Source organism: Desmodus rotundus, chromosome 5, assembly GCF_022682495.2.
Source record: "Desmodus rotundus isolate HL8 chromosome 5, HLdesRot8A.1, whole genome shotgun sequence".
Lineage (NCBI taxonomy): Eukaryota > Metazoa > Chordata > Mammalia > Chiroptera > Phyllostomidae > Desmodus > Desmodus rotundus.
Genome location: NC_071391.1, coordinates 160,471,476 through 160,491,583, shown reverse-complemented (window position 1 = coordinate 160,491,583; position 20,108 = coordinate 160,471,476). Strand labels below are relative to the sequence as shown.

At 44.5% G+C, this 20,108-nt stretch overlaps 1 protein-coding gene across 1 annotated transcript in view; it reads right to left on the bottom strand.

Annotated features, from left to right (window-relative positions):
- The window catches only part of NBAS (NBAS subunit of NRZ tethering complex), a 267,973-nt gene that overhangs the window by 196,469 nt on the left and 51,396 nt on the right, over window positions 1-20,108 (bottom strand). Inside the window, exons 13-21 of the mRNA XM_024552475.3 lie at window positions 13,768-13,831; window positions 12,672-12,865; window positions 11,315-11,572; window positions 10,521-10,646; window positions 7,240-7,391; window positions 6,246-6,383; window positions 5,912-5,990; window positions 1,955-2,059; window positions 1,400-1,536 (exon numbers count right to left, since the gene is read on the bottom strand). Coding sequence (XP_024408243.2) covers window positions 1,400-1,536; window positions 1,955-2,059; window positions 5,912-5,990; window positions 6,246-6,383; window positions 7,240-7,391; window positions 10,521-10,646; window positions 11,315-11,572; window positions 12,672-12,865; window positions 13,768-13,831 — 1,253 coding nt within the window. The remainder of the gene's footprint in view (window positions 1-1,399; window positions 1,537-1,954; window positions 2,060-5,911; window positions 5,991-6,245; window positions 6,384-7,239; window positions 7,392-10,520; window positions 10,647-11,314; window positions 11,573-12,671; window positions 12,866-13,767; window positions 13,832-20,108) is intronic.

Below are 20,108 nucleotides of genomic sequence, written 5' to 3'. Positions count from 1 at the left end.
CCTAGCTTTTTATTTTTGTTCACTTTTATCATAACAAAAACTTATCTTTTTAGTAGTAAGAAAAGTGCAAGATAAGGAGCTTAGAACATATTTTCAGAGCCTACTGACTCTAAATAAATATAGGTTCAAATCCTGGATGTACTTCAATGGCGTTTAACATAATCAATAAGCCTCTGTAAAGCTCAGCTGTCTCCAATAGCAGGATAATACCAAAAGTGTTTGGAGACCAGACAGAAGCATGTGCCAGACACAGTGGTCATCGCCATCAACACCTGAGCCTAGAACTATGACGCTGACTTGAGGTGGTAGAGAAGGAAGGAGGAAGCCAATGATCCCCAAATCAAACAGCATCTCTTAACATCGTAAGCTGCCAGCAGCAAAGGCAGTAACGATGATTTCAATCAGATCTGCCATCATCTCTTACAGTGTTTTACAGTTTACAAACAGATTTCATATACATCAATTCACCTGTTACTAAAAATATGCGGTATGAATAGGCAAGACAGGGACTGTCAATTCATTTTAAAGATGAGCGACCTCAAATTCAGAAAGGACACATCATGCAATTGATGACTGAGCCACATTTACCAGTGGGCTGGTTCGCTGCAGGTGAAAGGTCTCAGGACGGGGGTACTCATGTCTTCTGCCTCTACACAGTCACTGACGAGCAAGTGTGCTCTGCCCTCCCCGCCCCTCCCCTCCGGTCCTGTCCCGTCCCTTCCCCTCTCCTCCCAGGGGCTGTCTGTCAGGCCTGGGGCTGATGGCCCGCCCATCTCTGAGCTGGGCACCGAGGCAAATACCTTCTCTGTTCTTCATTGTCAAGAAGAGATGTTCTGACCTCCAGAAGCCCCCTGGATGGTACAACGGGGACTTAATGGATCCAGGGGGCTTAAAGTCTACATGTCCTGTTACAACACAATCAAACAGTGTGAAGTTGAGAGAAGGAGCATTACTGCAGCGAACAGTAAAGGGCTACTTTGCTCTCCCACTGCTCTTGGTGCCTCTGGAGTTTCACAGGGAGAAAGGGCTGTTAAAATAAGCAGGACTCCGTCAGCCCTCAGCCTACTTCCAAATGTTGTAGGAACTACACCTCAATTCCTAAAAGATTCAAACAGATACCTGTTCTTAACCACAAACAGTACATATTGAGTACGTAACAGCCAGGTCAGGGGGCTTCCCAAAATAGGAAAGATCATGTTCATTAAGTTAAGGGGATACTGTCTTTATGCTACACACACTTTGGTTTCAGGATCATTTAAAAATAAGTCAGAAATAACTTCATAATCAGGAGAAAAAGTTTAAATAGATTACATTAATTTTTCAATGTAAGGTGTTCGGCATGAATCAACACGGTTAGAACTCAGCAAGGAGGTAAAACCCGGGCCGCAGTGCCACGTACCGAGCCTCGGGCAGCAGCACAGAATACTCATGTGGAGAAGTGGTCTCCGGGAAGTTGGAGAGGATGGCAAGGCGATGGGAAAGCAGGTCTGACCCGTGGTAGGTGAACAGTATCTCCAGGGCTTGTACATTGCTTTCCTGTACATGGGGCAAGGAGTAAGTTTCCAATGTGAACTTCAGAAATAAAGCAATGATTCTGTATGAACATTCAAAAACCTTTAATTGATGTTTTATAGGGTTCTGATGTGAAGTATTTTGAAATATTCCTGATTCTTCCTACTCTGTATCATGTCTCACAATCTAAAGCTATAAAAAAATTATTTTTAAGTCAGAATGAAGAATAAAAACTTTTTAAAATAGGATTCCATTTGTGTACATTCACACAACAAAATACCAATTACTACCACATTGGTATTACACTATTGTTGTAGGACATTAATGCCACAACAAAAAAGAAAACCTAATAGTATACATACGCATTAACAGTAGCTGCATGGCTCAAAAACTTAGAAACTGTTAACAACCACAGCCGTTTTATTTACAAAAGAGAAATTACCCGAGCATATGTTCTTGCCGAGAGCACAATATTCTGATTTCTGAACTTCTTGAAGAACTCCGCGTCAAACCTCTGTTCGGGAGCGTGACGCACCCCCAGGGTTTCCTGAAGGGAACAGGGTTTCATGAAAAGCCTTTTAAAGATCAATGACAAGAAAACATTAAAAACCTTTACAATTCTGCCCACCTAAATACAAAAGGCCTGAACTCATTAAACTATCAACTGTTAACTGAAGTACTACATCTGCAGTCTTGCCTTTACTCTGAAAATGGCTGTGTTTTTACAAGTGCTGTTAATTTTTTTAAAACCCAGAAGGAAATGATAGGTGGTAACAATTAAATGAATTCCAGTAGGACAACCCTGGCCCACCACCTGGCAAAAACACGTAAGCGACAGTACACACGGCTGCGCATCACGAGCACAGCCGTGTCCGTACGAGAACTTAAACTCACCGCTGCTCGGGCCATCTCGGTAAAACGCAGACTGAGCCGTCCCTTCACCCAACATTTCCGAGTGTCTACTATGTGCGGGGAGCACTGTGACAGGCAGCCGTGATACGGCCAACAGTACCCTGACCCTGCTCTCCAAGTGGCTTAACAGAGGAGCCAATAGGACCAGGCAAAGGGAAACACTAGTTTTGGGAGGACAGGGAAGGCTCCCCAGAAACATCCCCTGAGGGGACACAGAAGGATGAACAGGAGTTAGCCAGGGCAGTTGCAAGGCTAGGTTTCCCCTTATGATGGATGACTAGGGCTCATGCCTGCCATGTTCAAAGCTGAACCCCAGATACAGAGCACACATAACAAATAGCCAATAAATATGGTTAACTTTGAATTAATTTACTGAGACAGGAAGAGGGAAGAATGAAGATCTTTGGAGGAGGTGAGAGAGGGAGATGGAGAGACAGGAGTTCACTTGCAAACACACTGAGGCTGGACCCAGAGCACATCCAGAGGAGTTCCCCACATCAAAAAGGCAGGTGGGTACACAGGGGAGGAGCTCTGTCTGGAATGAGGTATGAGTCAGATATATGATGCAGTTCTTAATACAGAAGCTAAGATGATCCCAAGAGAAAGTAAGTAGAATGAAATGAAAGGAGACGGAGGAATACCACCATTTAAAAGGTGAGCAAGGAAAAGGGAATCTGGTTTGGAGAAGTGAAGGGAGGTGCCGTCAGAGACAAGAAAGGAAAAGCTAATTTATGCGTGTGTGCTCATCTCCCCTTTCTAGTGTTCAGCCAATTCCCCCTCACCCTCTACTGGTTCGCTCCCATCAGCACACAAACAAAACTTCTTCCTTCTTGTATTAAAATAACAACCCTCAATCTTTTCTGTTTCTCCCGCCACCCTGACCCTGTCTGCTCCCCTTCACGGTCAAACTTCTTCGGAGACCTGCCCACAGCCACCAGCTTCACAGCCCATCTCCAACTCCTTCCTAAGCTTTTCCCGCCTCTGACAAAAATGCACTTTCCTGCAACTCCTTACACAGCATGAAAGACCTCTCAAAACATGGCCACAAACCATCCTAACCACCTCTCCTCTCTTCGTTCCAGCTCACTTTGTTGGAGCCCACGATTTACTTTCAGGCTATTAATCAGAGAGGCCCAGCTACAGATCCCTCCTCCTATTTATTTAGACAAATGACTTACCTTCCCTAAGCCTCAGTCTTCATATCCACAAAACTGAGAGGATAATAGTGCCTGACTCTTGGGATTGTTGAGAAACTATTTGGACTAAGTATGTAAGACACTGGTTGATGAACAGTTAAGTCTTCAACAAACACATTGGTATTTCTTTTTTTTAGGATTTTATTTATTTATTTTGTAGAGAGGGGAAAGGAGGGAGAAAGAGAGGGAGAGAAACATCAGTGTGTGGTTGCCTCTCGCATTCCCCTAACTGGGGACCTGGCCAGCAAACCAGGCATGTGCCCTGACTGGGAATCAAACCAACAAACCTTTGGTTCACAAGCCCACACTCAATCCACTGAGCTACACCAGCCAGGGCCAAATACATTGGTATTTCTTAAGATACTCTCTTACCTACTGGTCCCCTCAATGAATATTTACTGGGCTCCTCGGCAAGCCAGGTGGCACCATCGCCCTGAGCACTGCAGACACTGCAGCAAACAGAACCCTACCTTTAGGGAGTCTCCCTTCTCCTGGCCCGAAATCTGTTCTTCTTTTCTAAGCAATAGTTGAAATAGGATCCTATTTCCTCCCATGCAGAGTCGTCTCAGACATCCTCAGGAAAAGTGCAATAAATGTTCTTCTCCACTAGGCTCCCTCGTCAGTGTTTCCTGGTTTCATTAACATCGATTATTGCCTGTGTAGTAAAGGACTGTTCCTTTGTCCTCGCCTGACCTCCAGCACTAGCTTAATATCTGGCCTGTAGTACACACTTGAATAAAATTTACATGAATCCATTTTATGCCACTGATCACAGAATTAATAAAATTAGACATGCCCTACAATTAAAATGCAATGCCTATGGCTACCACTATCCACTGGTTAGTCATTATGTCTATATATCTTCATTTATGAGTTTTAACAGCCAAATTTATCAACTTCATTTACTTTTCAAAAGCTTAGCTAATTCCCTCACAAAGTGGGAAATACAAATACTTTACATATACTTTACAAATACTTTACTTACAACATATACTTTAAATTTCACTATTCCCATGTAGCAATAAATGTACTTACTACTGTCAAATAAGAAATAGCAATTCAGTAACTCAAGAATAGTGAAAGATAATTATTTGGATAGTCAAACACTCACCATTTCATGGAACTTTTCTTTTTAAGATCTCATCATCAGTAAAACTAACCCTAACCAAAAAATGACAAGACTATCTATACAGGCTTCTGCAGTTCACAACGTGTTTCTACATATTACCTCAAAACAGCACAGAACTCAGACATAACCAAGATGGTATGCTTTTAAAAATACAGCCATCCAACATTCAAACTAGTTTTAGTGTAGATAAAACTATCAGAACTTTTTTCAACCTGTTTGTGTAAAGTGATATACTCATTGCCAGGGTTTTTAGTAACCACAGAAACAGCCCTCCTTTGTCACGAGTATTTCGTCTGCAACCATTTCTCTTATATTGGCAGGTGTGGAATCAAAGGCTTTGGGATTCGCCTGCAGGCATCAGAAGTACTAAACAGCTCCGTTATTCAGGGCACGGGCATCACCTCATCAGGTGTGGCACCTGCTGAGAGACTCCGGGTGCCAGTACTAAGAGCCCACAGAGGGATGCCCACAGAAGGGAGGCCTAGCCCCACTGAGGAAGTGATCTGCCAGTGAAGTCCAACTTCAAAGGTAGAATTGTACTGAACCCTGGGAAACTTTAGCCGCGAGGTCATAAGGGAAAGCAGTCCAAGCTATGCATCTTATTGGAGTGCGCGTCACACCTCCAACAGCACCTGAGCAGGCCTTAGGGTGCAGGGAGCTACTGAAACGTGTCTGTGCTCGTGGACCTGAAGAAGCAAATACAAGTGCACTTTTTTAAGGTCAAATGTCTAATTTTGGCTATAAGGGGATCAGAGTTCAATCAACTAAGTTCAACCCACTAACAAATCATTAAAATAAAATGAATCATAAATATTCACATTAGGATTATTAAAACACGATATATACTGAAATTTGGTTCTGGAGACACCTGTATTCCATAACCTCAAACTGAAATGCAGAATCAAAGTAAATGAAAAGGACGATAGTGTAGGAAACAGAGATGCAGTGAAGTAGCTAAAGCATTTCTACTCCCTAGACTAACAACTCTGGCCTCCGGCAGTCTCTGAGTTTTACCGAAACCCGTGTACAAGAGAGCCTGTCTCTGCACACAGCGACGTTTTTCCTAGTTCTAAAGACCAAGGGTATGGGCATCGGGGCAGCCACAGCATGTACAACGACAGGTCAAATAAACACGAGCGGTTTGACTAAGACTAGCCCTTACCTCGTATGTTGCAAGCCGGTCGAGGTAAGTCAGTAATTTCAGCCTACAACGGCAGAGTTCCTTCTGTTCCAGTGTCAACCTGTTTCAAATGAGTAAATTAGGCCACTTACATTGACATGAAAGCACATTTCTCTAAGAGTTAAAGTAAAATAAAAATGATCAATATTCTACTGAGCCCAAAGTACATGGAACAGTACAGAAAAACACAAGGGTAAAATATTGAATGCACTTAAGCTGCTGAAATAATTTAGAACAATTATCTCTAGTAAAGAACACACTTAGATGACTCATTATTTTAAAGAAATTACCAAATGAACAGTAACACATCATTTACTTTGAAAAGTCCACTAATTTAAGCAGTTGTTGTCGCTTCCTGCGTTCACGCTCCTTCGCGTTCCGGGCGGGCTCATCCTCCGTGGAAAGCCCCTCGTAGGACACGCCGTCAATGTCTACGTCACCAGGCAGCGTGAATCTGCGGGAAAAGAGGAAATCCGTGTGGGGGAAAACCACCACCCCTACTTTGACTGACTGACTATTAATTTGATTTCCACACAAACAACCCATTGTCTGAAAGAAAGCTATTGCTACCGTAAGCACTCACTACATCCACGGGATGAGCAAAAAGTCCTCCAGTCATCAGTAATGATCATTTAGAAATTTTAAAAATCAAGAAAAATGAAAACTACAATGCTTAAGAAACAATGTACCCAGTGTGAAACAGCCTTTGAAGAAAACGCTGCCCGAGTTTACAATGTGATTAACTTCTGCAGTGTAATGACGGTCAGTCTCATTTACTTTGTTTACGTAGCAGACATACTATCACATTTATATGTCAGAAAACGTTCCAAATGTCTGGTGAGCGATGGCTCTCAGCAAATAACCTTATTTTATTATTAACTGACATTTGTATGGTGCTCAGAGTTCATGAGGTGCTCCCACCAGACACGTAAGTTAATCACTCCAGGTGATCCTGGGAAGCCGGTGCGAGGCTCCACATAAGGAAGCGAGGCTCAGACTAGCCTGAGGGGGCGGGCTCATCTGCCCAGTGGGCACACCCAGGCAGTGCATGAGCCCACAGCTTAGAAATGGCCAGCATTCAGTAAATGTTTATAGCATTTGGTCCTTCCTTAGCATCAAGCTATCATACAGGAACACATTTAATTGAAAGGAAAGAAAGCTGTAACTTCAGATAAGAAAGCACTGATCAAAAGCAACTACTTCATTACCAAATAACCTAAATAAAGAGAAGTTTACCCTTTCCAGTGTCTCAGCTTAAAATCACTCACAAAGTCTCCTGTGCCTCTGAACCCAAATCCTCCTGAACCAACCTGCCATCATCTGCTCCGCCCCCTATGGCTAAGAGAGCCTCCAGGTCTGTGCCCCGCAGTCCGTACTGAAGCAGCTCTTTCGCAGCCTCCACAGTTTCGGGAACTCTTTCCAAACACTCATGAAGAACCCAGGATCGTTTCTTTATCTTACTCTGGATAAAAAAAACAAAACACAGAGGCATCAAGCAACCTGTATCACCCGTCGGCACCTGACAAGGGCCTTCTGGAATGGTAAAGCCCTAATGCAGGGAGTGTGGGCAGCTGCTAGAGCAGGTCCACAGGAGAAAGCTAACCCCTTTGCCCGTGGCGACCAGAACTGGATGCAGTGAATGTGGCTGCAACTGCTCTCCTTCTTCTTCTAATGGACCACAGGGAAACACAAACCTCAGCACTCATTTCTGGAAACAGAAGAAGATCTTTCCAAGTGTTTATAGTGGCTCTTTAGTTTTCATTTGTGTTACATAACGGAGTAGAAAATAAAGCAGGAAGGCAAGATAAGATACATCCTATTGTACCCAGCATGCTTAACTCTGAAACAAAACGGATGAGGCGCAGCACGTGTAGGTTTCGTATCTATTGACCATGACACGTACCACAGAGAAGTGCAGAAGGTAACTGGGTCATAACAGGCTGTACTATGCTGTTTTGGAAAGACCAAGGGTCTGTTCCTTCCTCCCAACTGCTTCCTCTGGCTCCATCCAAAATCCTGACCTGCCCTGTTCACAGAAAGACTCCCTGTGGTTACCAACTTGAAGTAATATTTGACTCACACCTGATTTTTTTTTTTTTTTACACACTCTCAAATCTCTCTTCTAATGGCTCTTAACTCATTTCCCCTTTTCCATGTCTGTGGCCTGCATACCGGTCTCTGCCATCAGTACATAACGCCTGGGACACTGTAGGAGTCCTCGCCCTTGCAGGGATCCCCACCGCCACTCTCCTGCCATGCTAGCGCATCTTCTACATCACCGGCCCCTGCACCCCCACAGCCGGAACTCCCCAAGAGTCCCCATGACCCTGAAGATATCACAAGCTTTCAACACCGTCCCAAACCCAAACCAACGTGCCTTCCTGCTCATATTCCACAGCGTTCAGTCTGGTGGAATATCAGACCCAGCAAACTGGTTTACTTCAGAGTTCATTTACTCATCCAAGAACTATTTATTCCAGGCACTGAACCAGACTTGAGGACACAGCAGTAAGACAGAACCGGTCGCTGGCCTCATGAGTCATTACCCTTCTCTTTTAATTTGTTCACACCATGTGTCCCATTAAAAATGGCTCCTCTCTTCGAACTCCTGGCCTACTCGGAGTCCTTTCCCACTCCCGCTCACAACATCTGCACAACATAAACCTCCACACCATGGGGTGTGGAATGACTGCTCCTTCACTGGGCTCTCACAGCACTGATACGGAATCTTCTTGTGTGGTTATGTATACAGCTTGGGTACGAAGCTTGTCTTCTCAGTAAGGTTACAAGCTCCCTAAAAGCAAAACCCGTATTTAAGTGGCTCCACTACACCTTCCCCATCCCTAGCATTGTACTTTAACTCTTTGATGCCTATTTATTTAGCTGAATCAAGTATTTCCCCCTCCAAAAACTGTGCTTGCTTTTCTCCTTCAGAAACCAAAGCTTTCTTTTACTGTGTTCCAGAAAGAGCCATAAAATGACATACGTGAACTCGTGAGCTTACTGTCCTGAGTCACACACACACACACAAAAAAGATAACACAGAGTCGGTGTTCAGAAATTCTAACGAAAATACAAGCAACTTTGTTTTCTTCCTTTGTTTAATTATCTCTCTGTTGCCTCATGTCCGATGTCTTATTTGTATTAATGCTTTATCTTCATGTTGGTTGATGGATCTACTTATTACATACGACTTTTTCTGATTATGCTTTTCTTTGTTTTTAATTACTGGGGTACACAAATCTTTAAGGAAAACAATTGCCATGAAATTTCGCCAACACTACTTTATTCCTACACGCAAAGATATTTTCCTTAGATGAGAAGCCGCACCCTTTTAAGAGCATGCCATAAATCCAAGCACTTCCTCACGGTGTCAAGGGTACAAATACACAGGCGACGTAACGACTATGGTAGCAGATGGCAGCAAGGACCCAACTTCCAGATTTAAACAAAAAGGAGATATTAGTCAAGCCTGACGTGTCAGTTACCTCTCTATTGCCTCTCATCTTCAAATGTCTCCTCACAGCCAGCTCTGGGACAGGCAGCGTCTCCCATGTGAGCTAACGCAGGAAGTCTGTCACATTAAGAGGGCGGTGGAGGGCCACCGCACAGGAGAGGCTCTGCGTTTCCGCTCCTGAAGTGCCCTCATTCTTTCCTTCTTGCTCCTACGGCCTGGCAGCCAGCATCGAATGTAGGGGACATTTGGGGGCGCTTACTTCCCCTTTTCCTCCGGCCATGGAGGACCTCTTATGGAATCCCATTGTACTCCCCTGGGCAGATTCCTCCCCAGGGAGGGGGAGACCTCCCAGACTACGCCCGCCCGTTCCAGGCGGAGCTTGTTTCTTTTCAGTCCTGGCCCTGGTTCTTAGCTACCAGCCTTGAGGTGGACAATGCCAGTGGAGAGTTTCCTGACTACCAGTCTCTAGTGTTTTCTGACCCCCATTCACTGATGTACCCTAGCAATAAGCACCCGATTTGCCCATCCTTCCCACCTTTTCCTGCCTGCCAACTCTGGCAATTAAGGACCAAGCTTCACCGTACCAACCTTGGCCACTAAGTGCCAGCCCTGGCCCATAACGTCCCAGGGACCCTCTTCCACCCAGTGTGCTGCCGCTACTCCTTCCCCAAGGAGGTCCGAGTCCCAGCCCAGGGGGAGGCCTCCCTTCCAAGTCCATTCCCTCCGGGTATGGTCCTTAGCCCCGAGGGCCGAAGAATTCCTTAGAGTTCTCTGTACCCCTTTATAGTTAATCTCTTGTTACTAGAAAATAATTCTCCATACACAAACTTTCCTTGTTCAAGTTATCGTGTGGTTTCTGGCTCCTGATGGGGTCCTGACTGACGTAAAGAGAGGTAACAGAGGTAGAGGCAAAGAAAGGATCAGGTCAAAGCCAGGTAGCTGGCTGGTTTAGCAGTAAATATTATTCACATGTCTTCAGCATCGAAGTCCAGCTGCAGGGCCAATAAAATAGGATAACAAGGTAACCTTTCCAAGTTGAGGAAAACACACTTCTTCAGCAATATAAAGTACTCTAATATGAAGCCCTATAACCAGAAGACATTCCATATATTTGAATTTTACCATGTTACATACCAGGTAATTCTGAATTGAAGCAATGTTGACCGCTGACTTCCTCCACTGCCTCTGATACACGAGGTCAGTATCCAGGCCATAGGTCTGAGCCAGGGACAAGGCTTCCTCATACTCTTCACTGTCAATCTTTGGACAAGGAAATGGAGACAGGGTCACTGTGACGACGTGATGGATGATGACCAACCCTCAACCGGTGTAGCACATGCTGCATTCCAGATTACTCTGGGCGCTGCGGCACCAGAGGCTCGCGGACTCTCCGAGGGGCCGACAGGCCCAGTTTAGCACTTGAACAGAGAGCAGAGAGACGGAAGGGGAACTGTCCACGTTTACAGAGAAAACGACGGCAAGACCAGGACAAGCAGTGCCGACCGCCTGCCCCCCAGTGCACAGCACCCTCCGGATGCTGCAGGAAGAGCACAGGTAACTAGAACATTCAGGGCGGACCCAGCCTGCCTCCCAGGCAAAGCGCTGAGGAGACAGCAAGTCTGCGGGTCCTCCCCCACCATCCGGAGTCTGAGGAGACAGCTGTACAGGGACACAGACAAGGCCACAGGAAGGGTGGCAAATTCCCAGACTAAGCCACAAAGTGGACAAGCGGAAGTAAACTCATCTTCCATCACTTTTTATTTCAATTATTCAGGCACAAAGAACAGCATTATTTTCAAAAGCTATTTAATTCTGGTATTTCAAATATGTCAATAATATAATAATTCTTCTTTAAATTCCTTCCTTTATTAAAAAAGAAAGAAGCTTTTTCTCAATACAGTCCACACTGCGGCCATCGGGGCTCTCACCTTTCTCTGGAAGAGCTCCTCTGGGGTGGTGGAGCGCAGGCTCACCAGGCGGTAGTGCTTAGTGACGGCCCGCGGGCGTTTCCGTGGTGGGGCAAAGCGCTCCATCTCCGTCACCAGGTACAGGCCCTGTTTGACGTAACCGAAGTAGCGAGCCTTGGCAGACACCTCCTGATCAGAATCGGAATCCTCCTCTCCTTCCTCATCTTCTGCACCCCTGGTCTCCAAACGAGATCGTTTGGGGGCAAGTTTAATCTCGCACTAAATTGAAAAAGGAGATATTAAATTTATAGGGAGGAACTAAATACAAGTTGTAAAGTTAATGAGAAAAATATTTGTAATTCTACTCCAGCTTGACTCATTACATCGGCCACGTGATCAAAACAAAAAATGGAATTCAAAGGACCCCAACAACAAACATTATATACATCAACGGCTCCAGAAACATTCAAATGCATTACTAGCTCCCAATCTCCAAAACTAAAGCCTGTCTTAATAAGTCATTAACATGATCTCGTAAATATATGCCTAGTAATTATCGTAGGGAAATGAAGGAGTTGAGAATGTTAATTTCTTCACTTTTGATATTTTTATACCAGCTGTGGAAATGAAGATGATGATTTGTTTTATCTATTTAGAAAATAAACATGAATATATTTTTTTTCTTTACTAAAATAGCTCTCCCCCCGCCCCTTTTTAAAAGCGTTTAATAGCTTCCCAAAGTTCTGAGTCTGGACACCTGACTGTTCCTGATAACTTTCATTCCAGACCGAACAGAGTCGGCTTGGAATTTAAGCCATAATTCTCTCAAAATAACATCTTTAGACTTAGGAACAAACTTTGAGGTAAAAAATACTTACCAATCTACATTGAGGTGAAAGCTATTAAGCTTCAAAGACTTAAACTAAGAATTTGAAATGACCAAAACAGGACTTTAAATTACCAGTCTCTATTTTCCAGTCTCTTCTCATGATAAACAAGCTTTTTTTGCTACAAGAACCAAAAATTTTAAGTTGTCATACTTCACAGAAAAAGGTTAAAAACTGTATTTCTTAGGTGGCAATACCTTTTACTTTTTAAGATGACTAGTCTAGAAAAAATAAAAAATCTACCATGCAGTGAAGAAAAATATAGCTATAAACAGCAAAATAACTATAAATTTTACAATGCAAATTTTTAATTGCTAAACAACAGATCTTTTTTATAGCGTACTCAATGTGTGATTCCAATCACAGACTTTGGTTTTTACAGCCAAAATTAGGTAATGGGTTAACAAATTTAAAGAAACAGATCTTCAGGGTTTTGGTGAAATTCGTGTTTACTTTCAAACACACTGGCCACTCTAAAGAGACAGGATTACCTCCAAACTTAAAAATCCCCCGTCGTGGGTGGCGGTGACTTGAGGTGATGGTTCGAACCATTCACAGGATTTTCCCAGTAAATTCTTCAGAGTTTTCACAGAGGAAACGGTCAAAGCACCGGAGCAGCGAGCCAAAATCACCGCACTGTCCGCCCACCAATTCACATCTATCAGCGGGTAAAAGGACTCTTTATCTGATGGGGAAGCAAACCAACACAGATGCACCTGTCACCGTGGCTTAAACACAACACATTTAGTCCAATAATCAGTTCAAAAACCGTATTTGGGCCCAAAAGCGTATTTAAATAATGAGAAAAAAATAAGTTCCAAGTCATCGCTCTATTTTTACAAAATGGCAATTTAATTAATGAACATCTGAGTGCCAAGAATCTGTCGAAGTCCAAAATTACAAGGATGCAGAATTAAATACATGAAGGTAGCTCCTCTCAAAAAATAAAGATTATACATATGTATTTCACCCTTTCCGACATAATAAATTGAAAGGCAGGTGTGTACAAAGTGTACAAATTATAAGGTTATAAAAGATTTTTGGAAAATGTTCATATATCACTTTTCAGACAAATAATAGGAAAACTACCACCTTTTAGAAAGGGTAAGACACATTTAATAGGGGCAATGCTGACTGCTCCTTACACTTGGGAAGGGAACCAGAACACGCCAACCCACAACACACCACTTGGACATAAATACTTCAAGCTACAGGAATATAGCTTGAAGTATATACAGGAATACAAGAAACCCAAAGTCCTTTTCCTTGGTCTTGTCACTTCTCTAAAATTCACTGCTCCTTTGCTAGGATGCTATGTCAGCCTGATTTCCAACCAAGCCTTGGAGTTCCTCCTCTCCAATACTCTCATGTGTGAGCTCCCTGTACATGCTAATATAATTCTATTTGCTTTTCTCTTGTTCCTCTGCCCTTTGTCAATCTTATCTTGCAGGGTCCCAGTCACTGGACCCAAGAGAGTGAAAAGAAAAAGATTTTTTCCCTCCCCTACATATATTACATCATCTAAAAAGCACCTGTATTATACATGAGGAGTCTGTTAAGGTTTTAAACATGCTTCATACAACTCACCTTTGACTTTTTTTCTCTTCTCAGCAGAGAGTCTCCAGTCAGGATTAAGGTCATCATACCCCGGCTAAATACAAAAAATAGACACGTGAGTTCTTGAGTCAACAATGTAAGAAAATGAGAATATCATCAAGAACTATGCATTTTTCCTGCCAATGCAGACTGGTGCGGCCACTGTGGAAAACAGTATGGAACTTCCTCAAAAAACTAAAAATGGAACTGCCTTTTGGCCCGGCAATTCCACTGCTGGGATTATACCCTAAGAACCCTGAAACATCGATTCAACAGAACTTACACACCCCTGTGTTCATAGCAGCACAATTTACAATAGCCAAGTGCTGGAAACAGCCTAAGTGCCCACCAGTAAATGAGTGGATCAAAAAAACGGTGGTACATTTACATAATGGAATCCTATGCAGCAGAAAGAAAAAAGGAGCTCCTACCCTTCATGACAGCTTGGATGGAACTGGTCAGCATTATGCTAAGTGAAATAAGCCAGGCAGTGAAAGACAAATACCATATGATCTCACCTATAAGTGAAACCTAATCAAGAAAACAAACAAGCAAGCAAAACAGAACCAAAGACATGGGAATAAAGAGAAAGCTGACAGTGACCAGAAGGGAGGTGGGAGGGAAGAGGGGGATAACAGGGGAAAGAAGAAGAAGGGTCGTCAAGGAACATGTATGAAGGACCCATGGACAAAGGGCAGGTAGGGGGGGATTGAATGTGGAAGGTGGGGGTGGGGTAGGGCAGGGGGAGAGTAATGGGAGGAAAATGGGAACAACTATAACAACAATAAAAAAAAAGAAAAAAGAAGAACTATGGATTTTTTTAAATAATAAAATATAGAGATGATGCTTTCCTGTGATCTGGTTGAAACCCACTCCTCTCCATAACCTTGAAAAGTGACTGTTCTTATATGCACACACAAGTGCTGGGACTCAACATGATGAAGACAGTATGTGCGTGAGAACAAGAAGACACCCAGTACACAACTAACACCAGTGAAAGCAAGACACACAGCAAATAATTCCACACACACCCACACCTGCATTCTGGGAGAACAGGTGCGCTACTGTGAATAAACACCGGCCTGGATACAAGTCCTACACCCCCCCCCACCCCCACACACACACTCGTAACGGAGCAACCACCAGGGCTTGGCTTCTGCAGCTCTGAGACTGTACTCCACAGCCTCCATGTAATCTCCAGTTCCTTCTACGACTACAAATTTACTAAAAAAAAATACAAGCATGTGATCTTTAAACTGAACCCATTCATATTCCAATCTCAGGGCAACATAGTATCTCACCCGCCTTTGTGAAAGCAATGACAGATCACTATCTCTGAAATACCATAAAACAACTGAGATTAGGTTCACCGTCAGGTACTTAATCTTCAGAATTACAACGGTATGGAAAAAGACAAAAAAATCATTTGGCTGTTTATCTGAAATAGTAAACCTAAAAAAAGTGATGCTACACTTCAGTCGAATGTGCTTTTCGCCTAGTATGACACAGTAAGTGTATGTATTACCAATTCATCAATGGCTAAGACTTTAGGCTACTAGAATTGATATTTCCTTCCATGGTCTGAATGAAAGTTGTACTCCCTACTACCACAGTAAGTCACTGAGTAGTCCCTGAAAACAGAAGGTGTAATTCTTTAAACTTTATCCAAAAAAAAAGTTACCATGAAAGGCTACCTTTTTACACTAAGGGAAGAACTACATTGTCCTGGTTGACTTAGTCATGAAAAAATGATTAAGTTTCAAAGATCTGGAATACAGTACAGTACGTATTATTGAATATAATCAATGGGATTGAAATCTCACTCGATCGCTTATGAGGAGCCCCAGGAGCTGCCCTTGCTCCGGCAGCACACACGCAAACCGCCACCCATTCCCGGGGCAGTACTTGTGTCCCCTGCTGGCATCCCAGAGAGAACAGGGGGTGCGAAATGACACTGTAAAACTTCAAGCCCAGCGAACAACAACAATAATATGACTCAGCTCTGGGTAAATTAATCACCAACAAATCTTGAGAAAATACTTTAAAGAAACCACCTGTAGGTAAACGGAGTCAGGCTGGCTTCCTCACCCAGATGTCAGGGGAGCTAAGATAAGCAGTGTTCCCATGGCCTTGAGAGTGACTCCAATAAACCGTTCCCACAGCCCTGAGTGGGCTCACGTGAACAGGACCTCGCTGTGTCATACAGTATCTGTTGGTACCCTGCTGGCTTTGTGTTCACGTAGTATACAAGGGAGTTGGGACTTCCCTCTGGGGGACAGGTGACATGCTGGAACTTCCAGCGGCACGCCATGCAGTGCCAGGCAGTGCCACGCAGGGGGCAGCTGGCTTGCAGCATGGGTGGCTCGCCCACCCTTGAATAAAGGCATGTCAAGCATCCCCACGGCTCTGTGAATATTCTTCCGCCTGCCCAAATCGCAAGAACCTGTCCAGCCTTGACCGGCCGCAACACACCATCTCACTGGCATAGAAAGTACAAAGTCAATGAGAGGAGCACCGTGGACAAACAGCAATGGCCCACCAGGGCCACGCTCCAGACACTGGGACTGGGCCGCTCCGTGCCAACTGCTAAAATAATGGGTGTCCTTTGCAAATTCAGTGTTAGGGCACAAAGCCAAGATCTGTTCTTCTGCACCCAGAAGTCTGTCAGTCAACTCTGTGTCCCAGCCCACTAGAGTATCCACGTGTCACAGCGGTGCCACGCTGGCCATTGGAACCACTGAGCCCTAGTGCAAATATCTGCGCTGCAGAAAAATCAGCTGACACAGGACTGCACCCTCTTGGAAGTGGGGTTTCTTCTGCTGTCTAGTCAATAAACTCTGTGCATTTACACTGAGACAGGAGAAAAATCAGCCATCACAGGACGCACACTCAAGCAGGCAGAGGGCTAGGAAATGGGTATAAGTGACTGTAACCCAAGGCCAGACTGGATAACTGCCCCTGACAGGCGTATCAGTGAGAGCATCCCGGGTCTTCCAATGACGAAGAGATCGTCTGGGCTCAAGGACGACGAAGGGAACTCAGGAGGTACAAAGAAGCCCCGACAGTGCTACCCACTGAAGTCCAGACAAGGTCTAGACGGGAAAATGGGTGACCAAAGACGTTCCAGAGAACACAACGTGAACAAAAGTACAGGTAAGACTACGTTTATTTAGGGAAAAAAGGTCAATTTAACTAAAGTACAGGACATCAGATTCCAATTATCTGCATTTTTGTTTAGGGTTTTGGGGGGAAAGGGAGGTTAATTATGTCATCTGTTAGGGAGGTAAAACTCACATAACATAATTAGCAACTGTACAATGAACAACCCAGTACATTCACAACGTTGTGTCACCTCCATCTTGTTCCAAAACACGCCCACCACCCTGAAGGAAAAGCCCTTGTCCACTGAGCGATTACCTCTCACTCCCCCTTCCCCACGGGCCCAGCCACCACCGGCCTGTCGGTGTCTCCGTGGTTTACCTGCTCCAGACATTTCACATAAACGGGTTCACATCATCCGTGACCCTTTGTGTCTGGCTTCTTCCACTCAGCACAGTGCTCTCAAGCGTCACCTGAGTCCTGGCACGCGTCAGTACTGCATCCTCGTGTGGCCGCACAACACTCTGTTACTGTGAGCACATACCATGACTTGTTTTCCATCCTCCACTAGTGAACGTTCGGTGGTGTGTACCCTGTGGCTGTTGTAAACAGTGCGGCTGCAACCTGCACACGGGTGTGCCCGTTTGAATGCCTGTTCTAAATGCTGTGGGGGGTACACCTAACTATCTGCTTTAGCAGCACATAGCAGACTCGGTCCAGATATCTCAACTAAACGCTTAGCCTCACGGTACGTGCGAGTTTGATGAAATCATCTGTACAGGATATTGAAGAAAGAAGCCCGAACAAAACCCCAGACTTATTATTCCCGTTTCAGGCAGAGGTGCGGTGGGCCAGACCAGCACCCTGAGAGCTTGTCCCCCACCATGTGCACAGCTGAGCCGACATCCCCGCCGCCCCGCTGGGACTACTCAAACTGGCCCAGAATGACCAGCCATCGTCAACCCCGAGGACTCTATCGGTGCAGACTCTCTGGGGACCGGTGGTCTGAGGACAGGATCACCAAGCTCCTGTGACCCATGACCTCTGGCACCATGCTGACACATCCTGAGAAACAGCCTCCACGGCCTCTCCTCTTTGTATGACATGCTACCCTTTGTGTGAAAGGAGCCCCAGGCACCCTCACTTCAGAGCGCAGCCGCAGCCTGGAGGGGGTGCCCCAAGAGCACAGTTACAGATTTTGTGGAGAAAGGCTACTGTGACTAAAGCAGCATCTTCTTCACATTTAAATATCTTATCTAATTTTTCATGGCCAAGAGCTAAAGGCATGTCCCCTGCCTCCGACAACAGGAAAGCGACCTTTCAAAAGTTCACCCACTCCACAGACATGTCCTGGCACTTAACATGCCAAGCCCTGTGTGAGGGCCCGTGGGAGAGCTGTCTACGCAGAGCCTGTTCTCAAGGGCTCCCCGTCTGGCGAAGCTGTGGAGACAGCTGTGGAACACAGCGAGATTAATCACATGGACTGTCACCCTCTCCCTTACCCTTCACGGACTCGTCCATCCAACAAAATGGTCCTTACCTGCTATACGCCAAAGAGAAAATAAAATGGAAATGGAAGAGGTAAGTTTTCTGTCTACTACATCTGAGGAAGTACACATAGGTAAATAAAACTTGTTTAGATAAAATTAAGACCAAAAATGAGATGTAAATACATAAACATAACATATGGGAAATGTTTGAAATGAAAATCACTTTAGCAATTTACTCTATTCCAGACATGAACAAACCTTGATACGCACAGATTTCTAGCCAGATGGATGTTCACACTGACAATGAAAGCCAAAGTACTCAATCAACTCAGAACGAGATGGAAGTAAATCAGAACAGGCACTTGCACAAGTATCTTTAATCATTAGAGTTTATAGAGAAAATAATCACACAAAGCGCTTTCTAAAAACTAATAAAGTAGCAAATTACAAAAAGAAAGCCCCAGATGACTTGAACTTACAATTTGGTAAAAGAATTTAAGGTTCCCTGGCTGATGTGGCTCGGTGGATTGAGTGCAGGCCTGCGAACCAAAAGGTTGCCAGTTGGGTTCCCAATCAGGGCACATGGCTGGGTTGCAGGCCAGGTCCCCAGCTGGGGGCGTGTGAGAGGCAACCACACATTGATGTTTCTCTCCCTCTCTTTCTCCTTGCCTTCCCCTCTCTCTAAAAATAAATAAATAAAATCTTAAAAAAAAAAAGAGTTCAAGGTTGTACAGGGCAACAGAAACCTTAGTTTCTTCTCAGGCAACATTTAAGCTAAAATCATCAGTTCTGACTCTATACTATATATTACCCTAGTACCCATTTCAAACTCAGCAGCTTGTCCATTCACTTCCTAGAGCAACAGTAAAGAGAAACAGAGCCCCGCCCTACCTGGCCAGCCCAACGTCAATTGACTATTGCTAGACGGGTGAGAAGAGAGCACCTGGTCAAGTGTTTGCCGCTGTTTAAGCGTTTTCCAGTGGTTTTCAGCCAGTGATGAGTGTGCAAGGTCCATCTCACTTGTCACTATCCCATTTGCAGGGTCTCTACATAACGAAGTGCCCGACTCCAGGGGGTCACTCCCATCAACTGCATGGCGGTCTCCCCCTCGTTTTCCGTTAACGTCACAGCCTGTGCCTGGTTTGCGGGAGGGTGCTGCTGAAGCGAGCTCGCTAGTACCCGGTGTGCCCAGGTACAAGTCAGCACTTCTCCACGTGCTCACTGCAACTCTGAAAAAGGCTTAGCCTAGGGAGCCATGGGCCAAACTGAAATCTTCATTCTAACACCAACATCTAATGAACCAAGTTAACCACTTTTAGCACTCTTCCCATCTATTAAAATGAGCATAAACCCATTTTTTACTTAATAGGGTTTCTGTGAAGCAAATAAAATAAATGAAAATTGCTCTGCGGATGGCCAAGCCGTACTGTACAGATGCTATTTATTCCCAAGAATCCTTCCCGCTGACACCATCAACTGAATTTATGTGCCTCTCCTCTGAGCTTATCTTTTCACAATATTAACATGTTATTTTATTGATTTGTTTATCATTTCCCTTGGAAGACCGAACAGCTTAAGGGCAAGGGCTGTGACTGACTGCGTTTTCTACTCCAGCATGTGGCAGAGACTCAATAAACAGCTGAACTTTATTTTACGATTACCGTTACGAGGATAGCAGCTACCTCCTCTTCGTAGCGCTTACTCGCCAGCCTTACCTTACCAGCAGGTAACCCAGCGTGCCAG